Source organism: Acipenser ruthenus, chromosome 25 (assembly GCF_902713425.1).
Source record: "Acipenser ruthenus chromosome 25, fAciRut3.2 maternal haplotype, whole genome shotgun sequence".
Lineage (NCBI taxonomy): Eukaryota > Metazoa > Chordata > Actinopteri > Acipenseriformes > Acipenseridae > Acipenser > Acipenser ruthenus.
This window is the reverse complement of record NC_081213.1, coordinates 9226313-9243537: the sequence shown is the minus strand read 5'-3', so window position 1 is coordinate 9243537 and position 17225 is coordinate 9226313. Positions and strand designations below refer to the sequence as shown.

The window sequence follows — 17225 nt, the reverse complement described above, 5'->3', positions numbered from 1 at the left end:
GTCCCTCTAAACTTTCAGCTCATACAAGGAGAAGACTGATCAGAGATGCAGCCAAGAGGCCCATGATCACTCTGGATGAACTGCAGAGATCTACAGCTGAGGTGGGAGACTCTGTCCATAGGACAACAATCAGTCATATACTGCACAAATCTGGCCTTTATGGAAGAGTGGCAAGAAGAAAGCCATTTCTTAAAGATATCCATAAAAAGTGTCGTTTACAGTTTGCCACAAGCCACCTGGGAGACACACCAAACATGTGGAAGAAGGTGCTCTGGTCAGATGAAACCAAAATCGAACTTTTTGGCAACAATGCAAAACGTTATGTTTGGCGTAAAAGCAACACAGCTCATCACCCTGAACACACCATCCCCACTGTCAAACATGGTGGTGGCAGCATCATGGTTTGGGCCTGCTTTTCTTCAGCAGGGACAGGGAAGATGGTTAAAATTGATGGGAAGATGGATGGAGCCAAATACAGGACCATTCTGGAAGAAAACCTGATGGAGTCTGCAAAAGACCTGAGACTGGGACGGAGATTTGTCTTCCAACAAGACAATGATCCAAAACATAAAGCAAAATCTACAATGGAATGGTTCACAAATAAACATATCCAGGTGTTAGAATGGCCAAGTCAAAGTCCAGACCTGAATCCAATCGAGAATCTGTGGAAAGAACTGAAAACTGCTGTTCACAAATGCTCTCCATCCAACCTCACTGAGCTCGAGCTGTTTTGCAAGGAGGAATGGGCAAAAATTTCAGTCTCTCGATGTGCAAAACTGATAGAGACATACCCCAAGCGACTTACAGCTGTAATCGCAGCAAAAGGTGGCGCTACAAAGTAATAACTTAAGGGGGCTGAATAATTTTGCACGCCCAATTTTTCAGTTTTTTATTTGTTAAAAAAGTTTGAAATATCCAATAAATTTCGTTCCACTTCATGATTGTGTCCCACAGTTTCATATCTTTATGTTTGAAGCCTGAAATGTGGCAAAAGGTCGCAAAGTTCAAGGGGGCCGAATACTTTCGCAAGGCACTGTATATATATATATATATATATATATATATATATATATATATATACACAGTGCCTAGAAAAAAGTCTTCACACCCTTGAACATTTTTCACATTCTGCTGCCTAAAAAATACAATTCGAAATGCATTAAAGTAGGAGTTTGTTTCATTGATCTACACAACAGCATCTACACTTTCAACGTGAAAAAACAATTATATAAATATTCAAAAAGTAATTAAAACTAAAAAACCAAAAAGTTTTGATTGCATAAGTCTTCACACCCCTTGAGTCAATACTTGGTGCAAGCCCCTTTTGCAGCAATAACAGCCACGAGTGGCTGCAGGATGGTGCAGTTTTTGCCCATTCTTCTTGGTGGAATAGCTCAAGCTCTTTCAAGTTGGCTGGGGATCATCTGTGGACTGCAGTCTTCAAGTCTTGCCACAGATTTTCTATAGGATTCAGGTCTGGGCTTTGACTAGGCCAGTCTCTGGCAGACTGGAACAGGTTTTCCTCCAGGATCTGCCTGTACTTTGCACCATCCATCTTTCCCTCGATCTCCACAAACCTCCCTGTCCCCGCTGCTGCAAAAAAGCTATACTGTAGGGATGGTGTTAGCAGGGTGATGTGCCGTGTTTGGTTTACGCCACACATTTCGCTTAGCATTGAGACCAAAAAGTTCCACTATTCAGGTCTAAAATTCCAACTGCGAAAAAAGTAAGCAGCAGGTTGAAGCGAGGTGGCTGTGCTGGATCGTTTTAGTAGTGCTTTAACTTGCAGACAGGAATACCTTTTGTCTGGGCTGACTTTCCAGTTTGGTTTCTGAAAGCTGTTTATTTTACGTTCTGTTCAGCAGCCTCTGTAGTAGCCTTTTGTTTAATGTGTGATTCTGAAACTAAATAGCGATCGATCGTTTTTTCACCAAAGACACATTAAGATATACAAAACAATTACCTCAGTCTGCATGTACAGTTTCTTTGGAAAATATCTCGAAACGATCATAAGCCGAAATATACTTTGCTTTTTTTGTCGTCCATTTCTACTATTTTACCTCCAATGCTGAAAACTAGATTTTAGCAACCTAAATCAAAACAATGCAGCACCAACTTTGTCTCACCCCCTACTGTACAGTACAGATCACATAAAAGCAGTAAAGACGCACTAATAGGCTGATTAAAACTTTGTCATTTGAATAGTAAACAAGAACGTTAACCGCTTTGGAGAATTTTCTTGTGTAAATGTTTTTGTGGACGTTTTTTGTTTGTTTTTTGCTTAAGTGCAATGCACACGGGACGGCGAAGGAATAAAAAGGGCTATCTGCAGAAGGAAGACACGTAGTTTGCGTCGGTTGCGTTGTGCAGTAGTTCATTTAAACGAGGTTTCTTTTTTTTTCCTCTCCGTACTTGTTTGTATGCATTGGCCCCTAAGAGGTGAATTTTGCGGTGACTCCTCAATTTCACGATTGCTGCGAAATCCCGATTTAGGTAGACCCCTATATATATATATATATATATATATATATATATAATGTGTGTGTGTGTGTGTGTATATATATATATATATATATATATATATATACACACACATATACATATACATTTTTAACAGCCGTTTGATAAAGAATTAAGTACGATTTCATAATATCCTGTTAATTAGAATTAATCTTGATTTTATTTTAAATATTTACTGACTCATATTTACACAGTCACCCTGCTTGCATATTCATATTATTGAATCTGGTCACTTCTTAGTTCTTATACAAAGACAAATTCTAGACCATTGAGGAATGCTTGCTTTTACATGTAATTTATATTTACACTGAAGCTGAGATATTATTGCTTGCTGAGATTTATTATACTTGTGCTATATTGATAAATAGATTGTCTGTTTTTATATTGTATTTTGATAACTTTGATAAAATTCATTAAAGAGATAACACTGTTGTGTTTTACTGTCTATCTTGAACTCGGCTGGGAGATGTTTCTTTCATATAAATAATCTCTATCGGTCATACAACTGATGTCCACTCCACTTCTTATTATCACTTTGGAAAATAATGGTATAAAATGAGAGTGTTTGCTTGTAGCTAAGTTGCTGTACAGCATTGAATTTTTCTGACAATCGACCCCAGACAACATTAGCTCAACTATATTTGGGCACGTGAAGCTTGCACCGAATGCTTTGAGAGCTCTCAGAATCATATCTAACTCACAAGCTCCTGTCCCCCTGCAACACCCCTCGTGGATGTAAGAAAGTCCATCTGTATACTCTGGTATTTCTCACTGATGTAGTTCTTACAGGTTAATGGTTACACTGGTGTACTGGAGGCCAGGCATGATTCTGAGAGCTCTAATGAGGCCACAGGTGTGCATTTAATATTATAATTATAAAGTTTCCAATCCCCGGCTGCCACTTGGTTTCCCTTCCGGGTCGATGATTTAGTGTACCGTAGCTCCGCCCACCTAACCCTGGGAATGAATTGTCTGGCCATCCAGTCCAGGGCACTCTGTTCCCTTTACACAGCACCCTCACAGGTCGAGAGAGAGATTTATCATCAAGAATCATTCTGTCTGTCACAGGGACAGATAATCAGCTTGCTACCTTTCTCTACAAAAATGACTGGAGAGAACTCACAGGTCACCTAACATCTGACGAGGGGCACAGTTTTAACAACTTTGAAAAGGCACATTTTCCATTCCTCTTCACACTGACACTTGTGAAGCACACTTAACCTGCCACAACACAACACAAAGCAAGGTACTTTACCTAGATTGCTCCAGTAAAAACTGTATAAATGGGTAATTTTATGTAAAAATAATGTGTAAAAAATAATGTAATTGTATGTAAAAAATAATGTGATATCTTGTAACAATTGTAAGTCGTCTGCTAATAAATAAATAAATAATAATAAATTATTCCTAGGTGCATTAGGTATACATTAATATCCTGTCTGTGTCATAAGGGTTTGAAAAGTAAAGCAGAACATCAACAGCAAAAAATCTTACCTGTTTACCCAACATTCTCAAAATATTATAAAGTTACAAATCATTCCAAAAAATCAACAACCTTTACCTTGATGAAGTCCTTCTGAAGCCACGCCCACTGTGTGTGCTGCTCTATTTAAACACTGCCCAAACCCAGGAGTGTTATTCTGAACGCTGAGCTAATTCACAGAGAGCCCAGGTGTCTGTGTTCCTGACAAACATGTCTGTGATTAGCCTGCTCCTAGCACACACCGCCACGGTGTCTCTGGCTTTAGTTTTAACTGCTTTTATATTTTTATACTTTTACTCGAAATCCTCCAAGTCGTCTAATTACAACTTCCCCCCCGGCCCGCCGGCTCTACCTGTTATTGGGAACCTGAACATTCTGGACCTGCACCGACCGCACAAAACGCTGAGTAAGGTGAGTGGCACTGGGGACCAGGCAGGGCATTAAGATCAGGATTGAAGTGGGTAGTTTGGGTAGGTTTTTACAGATTTAACATCAGGGCTGAAGAAAGAGAAACATGTATATTTTATTGGCCTTAAGTTTAGATATTTTAAAAGATGTATTTTAGGCATGTGATTCTGGTTCCCTTAGCAATTACACCTGTAAATGTACAATGCAAAATGCATAACATACAGACTGACAAGAACATGCATGCACGCGTTCGGCGTTGTGTTTGTTAATTTCTTTTCTTTTAATATTTCTTGAATTCTATTTTAATGGCCTTCATTTAGAGGGGAATTGGTAGTTGTATTTGAAGAAGTGTTTTGTGCAGCTACTCAGCAGTGAAATCAGCTGTCTTAGTACCCATAACATCTGAAAATAAATCTAACATGCAGGCAGGAGGAGGAAATTCATGCCCAAATCTGATCTGAAATATGAATGTGTAATATAGCAATTCCTTTAGACAATTGTTACAATGGTAAAAACATAGACATGTGTAGTGAAGTACAGTGAAAGCATAGCAAAATAGAGAAGTATGGAACAAAAACACAAAATAAACGAGCATGCAGCAAATGCATTGGTAAATATTCTTTCATTCTGAATTAGCTAGAAAACAAAAGTATTGTTCATAACATACTACAGTTAAAGAAAATCCCTCAAGGATTAAAATTATCCTGGTATCAAATGACCTGTTAAAGAAACGAGAGACGCACTCTTCTGTACAGTGTGTTAGTAATGCAGACAGTATTTATGCATTTATTTCTTTATTTAGGATATCTGTTGTACGAATGAATACAAACATGGGCGTTTTTGGTATCAAATGCATTTCCAGCTGCGTGTTTGTCCCAGCTCTAGGACTGGCACAGATTCACACTGTTATTTACTCGAACAAATGAACAACTAGAAAACAAACAAATGACAAGCCTTCCGCAGCTCCCCTGGGCACAGGCCTGAATTAAAGCAACGTTTATGGTGCTGTCTTCACAATAATGTATCTGTAATCCAGAGCCAGACCTAAACGAGCACTGTCGCCAGTGCTTCTACTGCAGCTGAGCCTCTCTGCGCTCAGTAAGGGTCCCCACAGCCTTGTGTCTGTGCAATTTCATGACTCAGTGCCACCTTCTTATTACTCACAATTCATTCAACACAGGTCCTGCTTCTACAGTGTTCCTGCACGGCTCTCTCCTTTCTGCTCTCCTGTGCAGCCCAGACCCTCCGCTCCGTGTCCTCTCTTTAATAAACACCATCAATTACTTTCATGTAAACCAGAAATAAACAGGTTCCACGTTAAAAATCCACAACCAACTGAAATAGGGAAGGACCATTTGTTACATTTACTAAAATTTAAATGGCAGAAGGCACAGGTGTCATTGTCCATCCATCAACAGTCCAAAGCACCTTTGTCCATTTCTCCATACTCCAGTTTCTGTGTTCTTGTGCATATTTTAGCCTTTTAGTCTTGTTCCCCTTTCTTAAGAGGCATTCTTACTGCAACACATCCTTTAAGTCCTGATTTCAAGAGTGACCTTCGTGCTGCTGATATAATGGACAACGACACCTGTGCCTTCTGCCAGTTCTGTTGTCAATTCAACGCTTGTCTTCTTTCTGTTCCTTAAGGATATTGTCATCAAGCATTGCTCATCCTTGTTAGACAGCTTTTTTGGGTCTTCTAGTCCTGGGTTTGTCAATTACAGATGATGTTTCTCTGTACTTGTTGATTATGCTTCGGATACCACACCTTGAAAATCGAGTGATGTGAGCTATTTCACTCAATGTTTTTCCTTTATGCAAGTCAAGGTAGTTAATAGTAGAAAACACTAGTGGAGGCTTTGAGTAAATTGTTGATGCTCATAATGCATCAGAGGAGAAAAATGCAACATGTCTAAGACTTGCACAGCAGTGTGTGTGTGTAATATATATAAATGATAATTATAAGAGTGAATAAACTAAAATGGAGATAGTAGACTGGATCCCAAGACCTCCAGGACGATGGCAAAATGAAATTAGGAAACACACTGCAGCAACATGGAGGCCTTCATCCGGCAGTGGATTGAAAAAGGCTGACAATGATGAGATAACATACGTACACAAGGTGCATATGTCAATTTTCCAAACTATACAACAGTATGCAAGCCTGTAATGTAGTAACATACAGCTGTGGCCAAAAGTTTTGCATCACCAAAAATATAAAAAATATAATTTAACAAAATAATTATATGAACATAATTTAGGACTTTTATTTGACATCATGTAATTAAAGAAACTACAAAATGATATCGTAAAAGTCTACTGGAAACCATAATAATAGTACAGTATTTCATGTTAAAATTCAAAATGTCACATTGATGAATTGGTACTGATAAATATAATGCAAATGTCACAAAATGCTAATATAGAATACATTTTTAAAAAGCTTAGGTACCTGGCAATTGTTTCATGATGGATCAAACATCAAATTATAAAAATTGAAGGCACTTCTGCCTCGCGGTTCAACCGGCTGCTGACTTCAGAAAAACACAAGAATTCGTAGCTCTAGCCAAAGGAGATTCTGAGCACCACACACGACGAGCAACGGGCTGGCAGAGAGGGAAATCCCTGTCATCCTCACTGGAACGATGGAAAGATATCTTACAAGCGCTTTACAAACCTTTAGGCAGCGCAGCATCCAAACAAAGGAAGAGTTCTGGGAGCAGCACAGAAATGTTGGTAGTGCACGGCACACATTTTCTTAATTCACTACTGTGCACTACTGACACTACGCCACTGTAATGAGCGGATCTTGCAACTTACATTCGAAGTTCTAACAGTTAGACAAACTTTGCTTTGAGAGTCATCGCTCCTCCTCTTCTCTCTCCAGCTCGCGGAGACGTACGGCAATGTGTTCACCTTCCACATGGGTCCCAAGAAGTATGTGGTTTTGACAGGCTATGAGGCAGTCAAGGAGGCTCTAGTAACCCAAGCAGACGACTTCTCAGAGAGAGGCCAGACGCACACTACAGAAATATTCTCTAAAGGCGGAAAAGGTAAGAGAGACGTGCCTCCAGAGTCCCTTCATCCAGAACTGCAGCAGGAATGGCTGGTTCACAGGTGACAGTCTGTGGTGTTGATTTGCGCTAATTTACCATTCCAATTCTCTGTGGAGAGCACCAATCATCCAGGCTGTGGTTTCTTCAGTCGTTTAAATTGAAATGGTGCATTAGATGTTTGACACCAGTTGACCCTCAGGTCAATAAGGCCTGTTTCTGGACTGGGTCTAGTTTGGGAAAAGTAATTGATGCCTAAATATCAGTTCTTTTGGGAAAGAAATATATGAGATTTGAAGACTTTCATGAGCTTTTTCAACGTGTCCTGTTCTTGCTGACACTCCATCAATTCTCTTAACTAAAGCATTTTTCTTGTTTAGATTCCCTTTTATTCATTGTGTGGAATGTTAAAGCACCATAGCTGGTCCACCAGTCGAACAGAACAGTAGTCTAGTATGTATAATAGGTGATCATTGATCTCTGTGTAATAAGATCAGGTTATATATTGTAGTCTTGGACCAGGCTGCAGGCAGCTCAAGGTTGATACTGGAATGAGTTTGAGTTTCAGGCTGGTTTCATGGTGGAAACGTTGTATCACGATAGCAATGGCGCTGTGTTCATGTTTCCCGCAGGCATTATCTTTGGTAAGGGGGAGTCCTGGAAGGTGATGCGTCGATTCACCCTCTCCACTCTGCGGGACTTTGGGATGGGGAAGAAGACCATTGAGGACCGGATCATTGAGGAGTCCCAGAGACTGGTGGAGGTCTTCCAGTCCCACAAAGGTGACGACCAAACCAAGAGCAGAGATAATAAAGGGTTGACCCTCAATGGCCACGAAACACAGACCAGACCCAGATTCTGCTGCTGTGTGTTTCCCCCCAAGCCTGTTAAAGTTTTGACAGACCTGTGTTTCCGGTCTGTGTGTCACATTCTGCTCTGCTCTTTTCTGTTGTGACTTAGTCAAGTAGAATAACTTTTCAGCTGGTGCCTTCTTCAGAAGGAAGTAGGCAAATGTTTCGGCTGCTTTCTTGTAGTGCCATAAAAATACTTTCTTCTGAAGAAGGCACTAGCAGAAACGTTTTTCTACTTACCTTTGTTTCTATAGTTTTATCTTATGATTATTAAGCTTTTGACGTACAGATGGCTTTTCTTGTTCCCCCACTCTAAGGAAAACCCTTTGACCCCCAAATCATCATCAACTCTGCTGTCTCCAACATCATCTGCTCCATCATGTTCGGAGACCGCTTCGACTACAGCGACACACAGTTCCTGAATCTGCAAAGAATTCTGAATGGAATTGTCAGTTTGATTGTGACCCCCAAGACACAGGTACAGTGTAGTGACTGGAGCATCTACCTGCTACATTCAGGTCTGACTATAAAGCTGGAGTGTAGAATTGTTTTTACACAAAATTTAGACAACAGTGAAGGACTCTCAACAAGAGACGCGTTGCTAAGCAACTAACTGAGCAGGTGGGCTGGTCGGCACTGAGCTGGCCGGGAGGTTTGGATTGTCTAGGGGGGCATCTCCGGGAAAGCTGTGCAGAGCTCAATAAGTGTCTCCGCTACAGCTCGGTGCTGCTGCTGCATGGCCATTGCTACACAAACGGGTGCTGAGCGAAAGCTTGCTTACATCGAGGAGGAGAGCGTCCCCTCCATGGAGAGAAATTCAGAACCCTTAAACTGCAAGGCCGTGTGAAGAGGCCCGGACTCCGGGAGCCCAGTAGTAGGTTAGTTTAGGGGAGGTTGATCTCAAACCGTGTATAGAGAAGGTTTTCATAGTGTAGTAGGGTCCTGGAGTGAGAGGCCATTTGTGTGGCTTTTATAGAACCTGGAAGGCCCTTGAGAGAACCTGTGATAAAAGTATTTTGAGTGTATGTTTGTTTGTTTGTTTTGTCTAGAATTGTTCTTGTTTGTTATTCGTAGATGGCTAACACGTTCCGGAGCTGTCGCCAAGGGCCAGCACAAAACCTGGAACAACACTGCACTATTGTCACTTATAAACCTCTCTGTCTGATAACGCACTGCATCACTCCTGCACCTGTACACAAAAACCACTTTGCCACAGAAAATCAAAATATTTTCCATCAGTTTGAATTTGAACGGTATTGAGCACAGAATTGCAGTTGAGCAACACGATACTGCTATAAATAAAGAGTTATATTATGTACTGGCTATGTATGTTTTCAGATTGCCTCTGAATTTGCTATTAATAGTGAACTGTTCATCTGTTCTGTACTGGTGATACTTCATTAATACATTTGATTAACTCATCAGCTTTACACTAAATCAACCTGCCCCTGCAACTCCCCTCCACTGCCCTCAGCGGCTATGGACATGCCAACATTGATGTACTGGGTACATTGCAGCTGCTGGCACGTTATAGTACCCGGTCTATTCCGGCATTACAAAAACTGGGGTCAACTTAATGGGCCTTGACTTGTTTTCTGGCTTGCAGAAATATTGCACTCCTCCCCCTGGCAGCAGCAATGGCCTGCGCTCTGTGATGGTTTGGGCCTCCTCTGCGCATTCATCCACCAACCCAAAGTTGACCCCACTGTGACTCCGGTCGTTCAGCCACTTCGTCGCATTCCTCTCGCCTTGCGGGACCAGGTGTCAACGGAGCTGAAACTCCTGCTGGAAGCTGGCATTATAGAGCCCATTAACATATCCCCCTTGATTTCCAACTTGGTTATAACGAAGAAAAAGCCTGCAGGACTTTTGTGTAGACTTGCGTGCTGTGAACAAGGCCATCATTCCCGACAGACAACTTCAGTTAACTGAATAAGAGTGTGTGTGTATGACAGAGATGCCATCTTAGGTATTATAGCACACAGCAATAAATAAAGGAGCTCCGTGGTTAATCTGTGCGCACTGCTTTTCCATCCTCAACTACAAAGTCTTCATTTTTTTCATACCCAAAATATCCCCAGCTGGATGGTTCTATCCGTTTTGCAGGGGTAAGAGGTCATTTTAGTTACTTGTACGAGTTACTTTACTATTCAATATTTTTTGTTTTGCTTGTTTAGTTTCAATACAACTGTTTCCTGTGCTGAACACCACGCAGTTTAAATGACAGCACTGCTGTTAAGATAATGACTCATACCACTCACGTGGCTGAATTTCCATTGGTTATTTTTATGTTCTGTTATGAAAAGTTAAGAGACCAGTTTTTAATTTTTCAATGGTCCTGGAGAGCTACTGGGTCTGCTGGTTTTCGTTTCAACCAATCTCTCAGTTATTTAATTGCACCAATTATTGGCTTAATTAGTCAAGATTAACAGTGCTCCAGATCTTCAACCACTGATGTAAAGAAACCTAGAAAACATGCAGGACTGGGACTCTCCAGGGCCAGGGCTGGTAGATCCCTGGTGTAGAGTAATACAGTAATCCTTTAATAGAGGATCATTCCAGCCATTTTCACCATTAAACTCTCCCTCTTCCTCCTTGTCTTTCAGCTGTATAACATTTTTCCTTTCCTGGGCTTCTTCCTGTCTGATCACAAGAAGGCTCATACAAACGGAACAATGCTGCAGGAGTACTTTAGAAATGCATATAAGGATTGTAAAGACAGTGTGGACAGCAATGACCTGAGGAGCTTCATCGACACGTTCATCTCCAGGCAGAGAGAAGAGGTAATATCAGCACAGCAGAGCCTCTATCAGGGACCAGCAGTGTGGCCTTAGTGCATTAAAAGTGCAGTTTTACTGCATATCTAGTGGAAAAGCCTTCACAGTGAAACCAGCTCAATATCACTCCTGTTAATGGTCAGAATATAATGGAAGTGAATGAGGATGAGCTCCTGATCATATCACTTTGATCATTATCAAGACTAGAGAGTTTACAAGGTGCTGTACAGAACTGAACAGTTCAGATATAGAAAGTAGCACACTATAGCATGGACACTGCAGTGTGTGTGTGTTACCATCTACATATACAGTACAGATTGCACAGTGATCAACACTACTGCAAGCAATGCTGCCCTTATAAAGGGTTCCCATAGTAAAAGCATAGCAAAGTGTAATATAGCATGGTAAAGCATAGGGAAGCACTTTAAAGAATAGCGAGGTATGGTAAAGCATATTAATAAACATGGCAAACCAGGGTAAACTATGATAATGCACAGTATAACCATGGGAGAAGCATGGTAAAATAATACTGTGCTAAACGTATTTTACAAATTCCACTACAAAACACACACATTTGTTGTATCAACACTTTAGTGTTTGAATGCTCATTTTGCCAGGTTATTGTTGAACTGCAGTAACTCTGCTGATCAGTTTTATTGAAGTGATATTATAAGTTTCTGCCTGTATGTCACACATATATTGATAGAACTGCCCCTGCAATAGATTGTATTGGCCTTCATTGTTTTACAGGAGGCCAGAAACTTCATCAAGTATTTCCACGAGGATAACATGGCCGTCACAGCGGTGGACCTGTTTGCTGCAGGGACTGAGACCACCTCTACCACCCTGCGCTGGGGGCTGCTGCTCATGATGAAGTACCCCCACATTCAGGGTGAGCGAGGGGGGACCCCCACTTTCAGGGAGAGAGTGTGACTGAATGAATCCTGACCTGATCACCCCCTGCCTGCCATTCAGTCCTGGGTCTCTCTCAATCAGATACACCTCTTCATATCAGTAATTGCAGTGTGTTCCTGGGTCTCTCTCAATCAGATACACCTCTTCATATCAGTAATTGCAGTGTGTTCCTGGGTCTCTCTCAATCAGATACACCTCTTCATATCAGTAATTGCAGTGTGTTTGTAAATCCTCCCTGTTAAAAGACAAAGTCCAGGAGGAGATTGAGAGTGTGATTGGGAGGGAGCGCGCCCCGCACGCCGAGGACAGGAAGAGCATGCCCTACATGGACGCCGTGCTGCACGAGATCCAGAGAGTGGGCAACGTGGTGCCCATGAACCTGCTGCACGAGACCACAGGGGACACCACCTTCCGGGGGTACAGGATACCCAAGGTGAGACAGACAGAGTGTATAGGGGTGGTCCGGTCCACACCTTCATCATGCAAATTCCTGTTCAATTGGAAAAAATACAGACTAATAAACCAACAAAGACACTGTTATGAGGGCATTGTAGTTCCACCATGTCCAACTTCAAACACTCCTTATATGATACAATGCTGCCTCTTTGTTTCACTGTCTGACTTGCACATCAAAATATAATGAAATATTGAAAACAGTGAATGGTGAAGAGCTCTTATACAGCAAGATATAGGACTGTACTGTCAACATGGCGTTACTGTTTATAAACAGAGTTTGTGTATTCTCATGGGAGCACGAAGTGTATACCGAAGTGCTTGAAATAAACTTTCATATTGAAACTTCTGCCATTCCCATATTAACCCCCATGAGCTTTTGCCAAAAGGAAGATTGGCACTTATTTTAGCAAATGGTCTTTTATTACCAAATAATTCCTCTTAATACAGCAATATCAAATATTGTAGGAGTGATATTAATGTATCCTCATTGGTACAGCTGACAGCCCTGTCTCATTAAATTAGATTGGCTTTGGTATTTTACCTTTCTGTAAATGTGTGTGTGTGTCCCAGGGTACCCCGGTGATCCCGCTGCTCTCCTCCGTGCTCTCTGATAAGACACAGTGGGATACCCCTCACCAGTTCAACCCCAACCACTTCCTGGACGCGCAGGGCAAGTTTGTCAAGAGAGATGCCTTCATGCCCTTCTCAGCAGGTCAGTGTGTCGGAGAGGAGCAGGGTCCAGGTTAGACAGGATTGAGGCTAACCCCGCTCCACCCCAGCATTTTAACTGCAAAGGGAACTGCTATCAATAGAGGTGCAATCAGCAACCAGTTTCCTAATGGAATATAGAACAAGTAACAATCGCTACAAAGCCTTCAGATTCACTTGAAAACATGCAGGTGCATATTATTCTACTAATACAATATATGCAATACGGAAAGTTTATTATTGAAAAGCAAGAAGACAACCTGTTTTCATTAGATTCTTCCATTTCAGTATACAAATCGTTATGCTACTGTCTTACAGCTACTTTACTAATCCTGAAGTCTGTGTGTGTGTGTGTGTGTGTGAGTGTAGTGTAGTGTAGTGTAGTGTAGTGTGTGAGTGTTGCAGTACGAGTCAATAATCCTCTGACCCCCCCCCCCCCCCCCCCCAGGTCGGAGGGTGTGTCTTGGAGAGAACCTTGCCAAGATGGAGCTCTTCCTCTTCTTCACCATGCTCCTGCAAAAGTTTCACTTCCGCCCACCCCAGGAGGTTAGCCCTGAGCAACTGGACCTCACCCCCATCCCTGGCATTACCTCTGGTCCCCAGCCCTTCCAACTGTGCGCCCTGAGCCACTGAGAGACCCTGTGATACTGCGACCCTGCCTTACTGCATCTGCTAGACCTTACTACAGCCACTGACCCCTCACACTGGACCCTTCAGACACTGAACTGCCAGGATTCTGTCACCACTGAGACCCTGTGATACTGCGACCCTGCCTTACTGCATCTGCTAAAGGACTTAAATGAACTCCATTAACTGGGATCGCCATTGAAGAAATGGAAAATGAGTAATTAAAGAATGAATTAATAGGCTGAATTGGCCTGCTTGGAATCAGCCATTTTACTGGGAGAATATCTGCTCTTATTAAAACAAAATCTTGAAAAGGACACGCCCAGCCGAAAAGGACACACTGGATCAACACTGCAATCTGAATTAGGGATTTTCTCCAGTTGAATTACAGAAACTGTACTTGGGGAATGTAATCCATGTATATTTGCAGAAAGGGTGAAGTTGTGAAATGTAAAAGGGGTATGTCATGCATTGCTTTATAGCACACGTTTTTATCTTTCATGAAAATAATTATCAGCTAAACAGCTAGAAAAATGATAAAGTAATCTATGAAATTGAATAACAGGTGCTTAGGAATAAATTAATGGGTGTTGTAGAATTCTAATCGAAATATATATAATATATACACATACATATATCCATTTTAACAGCCGTTTGATAAAGAATTTAAGTACGATTTCGTAATATCCTGGTAATTAGAATTAGTCTTGATTTTATTTGAAATATTTAGATTTTCTGTTTTTGTTTTGTGTTTTCCTTTTTGATAAAATTCATTAAAGAGATAACAGTGTTGCATGTTTAACTGTCTATGATCTTGAAGTCGGCTGGGAGATGTTTTGTAACTAAGAGTGCTCATTAAAGTAAAACCATTACCCATATTAATGAATTATCTTCATTAGGTATTTAAACACGTATTCTCTCTACACTATCACCTGGTTATTATCCCACTCTCATATAAATAATCTCTATCCGTCATTGTGACAGAAATATAATGACTCTTAGTTGTAAATCTCCCTCCTGGCCTGTGACGGCGCTAAGCAGCAAAAGTAGAGTTCTTTGGACGGGCTGGCCTGACAGTTCTTTCACAGGGTCAGGAAGTCGGTCAATCTGGAAGAAGGCGACACTCCGTTGCAGGAACATATTGACCCGGAAGTGAAACGACATAGCAGCTGCAGATTGTAGAGACAGCTGCACTAGTTTACCAAGGGGTCATGCGTGATAGCATAAAAGGGGACGGAGAATCACAATCTACTCCTTCGCTTGGTTTTTGGAAATAGAAACTGGAAGGACCGGGAGAGACCTAGAGAAACGTAAAAAGTATTTTGTGAGTGTTTTTTGTTTGTTTGTCGTTGTTACTAATTGTCTTTGTTTGTGAATCACTAGATGGTTATCGCCTTGGGCCAGCACTAACCCGGAACAACACTAAACCACAGTCACTTAATAAATTGTTATCACCCACCACGAGCACTACTGCACGCACCCGGACTGGTGCGTGCAGATAACGTGTGTTTATTATTTGGGCTGCAACCCATTATTATTGTTACCTCCGTGCATTACACATTGGTGTGTATTGCCGGAGGTTTATTGTTTGGTCGCCACACCGGGATTAAAAAAATAAGACCCTTTTTTCCCAAATGGATTACAATTTTTGGTTGTGATTATTTCTGCACTGCATCACCTCTGCGCCTGTTCTCACTTAGCAGCCACTTTGCCACAGTCATACAACTCCACTTATTATCACTTTGGAAAATAATGGTATAAGATTGAAAGTTTGCTTGTAACTAAGTTGCTGTACAGCATTGAATTTTTCTGATAATCAACCCCATACAACATTAGCTCAACTATAACTGGGCACGTGAAGCTTGCACTGAATGCTTTCAGAGCTCTCAGAATCATGTCTAACACATAAGCTCCTGTCCCCCTGCAACACCCCTCGTGGATGTAAGAAAGTCCATCTGTATTCTCTGTGGTATTTCTCACTGATGTAGTTCTTACAGGTTAATGGTTACATGACATGGTTGTGAAATGGAACAGCCCTTCCGGAGTTTAAAATGTGTTTTTCTCACTAGAACTGTGGGTTAAGGGGATCGTCAGGTCCAGAGTGGAGATAAACCTAGCCATTCCCAGTCTATCGAGAAGCTCGTTGACCAGAGGCATGGGGTAGGCGTCGAACTTGGCAATAGCGTTTACTTTAAATCAACGCAGAAGCGGCTGGTGCCGTCCTTTTTGGCCACTATCACAATTGCACTGCACCACTCACTCCTGGAAGGCTCAATCACCCCAAGTTCGAGCATCGCCCATACCTCTTTGCTAACGCCACTTCGTCGACTTTCTGGGATCTGGTAAGGTCTCTCTCGGACCGTGACACATGGGGGAGAGATAATGGCATATTCAACAAGGTTAGTTCTACTGGGCAAGTCAGAAAAAACATTGTTGGGGTGGAAAGATCGATGATTTTGCAGGTCGCTATTCTGATGGAGCTAATCCTGAAGATGGGGGGAACGGAGTTGGGAAGGGGCCGGCTATGAATTCTTTGTTCATCTCGACTTTAATTAGAGACTCAACGGCTTGAATTAGAGACTCTGAAATTGACAATGTAATGAAGGAGGGGGAGGAGACTGGCACATGAGAGGCTGAAGGAGGAACTGCAATGGTGCTGGAGCGATTGTCTATGCCATCTAAACAGGGGTTTATTGCTGACAAGATGTTGCTGGTGCTGCTCAGTGAGCAGGGGTGGGGCGGCAAGTGAAAAAAATCACCTTTGCCAGGGCAAAATCGAAATTATCTTTAGATCAGTAATAGTGAAAAGTGGAAGTGTAGAGGATGGGAAAGTCCAGTAAAATAGCAGTGTAATACACTATGTAACACAATTTCTGTTCCTGGGTAGTAAGTGTTATTTCCTAATTGCTTATGCCTCAAAAGTATAGAAAATGGTCCACAAAAACTTTGCTTTTGTGACCAGGACAGTGATATTTTGAAATTTACCTATTTCCAATGAGAAAACGGGCGAATTTGTGTCTTTTCGTTCACATAAAGTCAGAAAAAAACAACATATGAATCCAAATTAACATGTATTTATATTAAAGTAATACAAAAATGACTACAAAAGATTTAGAAGTGAGTAGTTTTTCGAGATTTACGATTATACTGTAAATCACTTTCACGAATCAGCCCCCAAATGTAGTCTCCCATCATGTTCTCGTTATACTGTCCTTCACTGACAGCTCATCCAGGAGCCTCAAAGCCGTGCTGCTCCATAATGGTAACAAGTACCCGTCTCTTCCCCTGGCTCACTCGGTGCACCTCAAAGAGGATTACAACAGCATCAAGACCTTGCTGGACGCCTTGAAGTATGATGAGTACGGCTGGGACCCCCGGAAGGTGCTGATGCCACCACTGCACATCAAATTGGGCCTTGTGAAACAAT

General features: G+C 41.6%; 1 protein-coding gene across 1 annotated transcript; it reads left to right on the top strand.

Moving 5' to 3' along the window:
- The first annotated feature begins 4058 nt into the window (after window positions 1-4058).
- On the top strand, window positions 4059-14676 carry LOC117414084 (cytochrome P450 2K1-like). The gene is made up of 9 exons (XM_034023760.3): window positions 4059-4414; window positions 7299-7464; window positions 8097-8246; window positions 8633-8793; window positions 10922-11098; window positions 11843-11984; window positions 12253-12440; window positions 13034-13175; window positions 13620-14676. Exons 1-9 carry the CDS (start codon window positions 4214-4216, stop codon window positions 13802-13804), a joined length of 1512 nt encoding a protein of 503 aa, XP_033879651.2. The 5' UTR covers window positions 4059-4213; the 3' UTR covers window positions 13805-14676.
- The last annotated feature ends 2549 nt before the right edge of the window (window positions 14677-17225 follow it).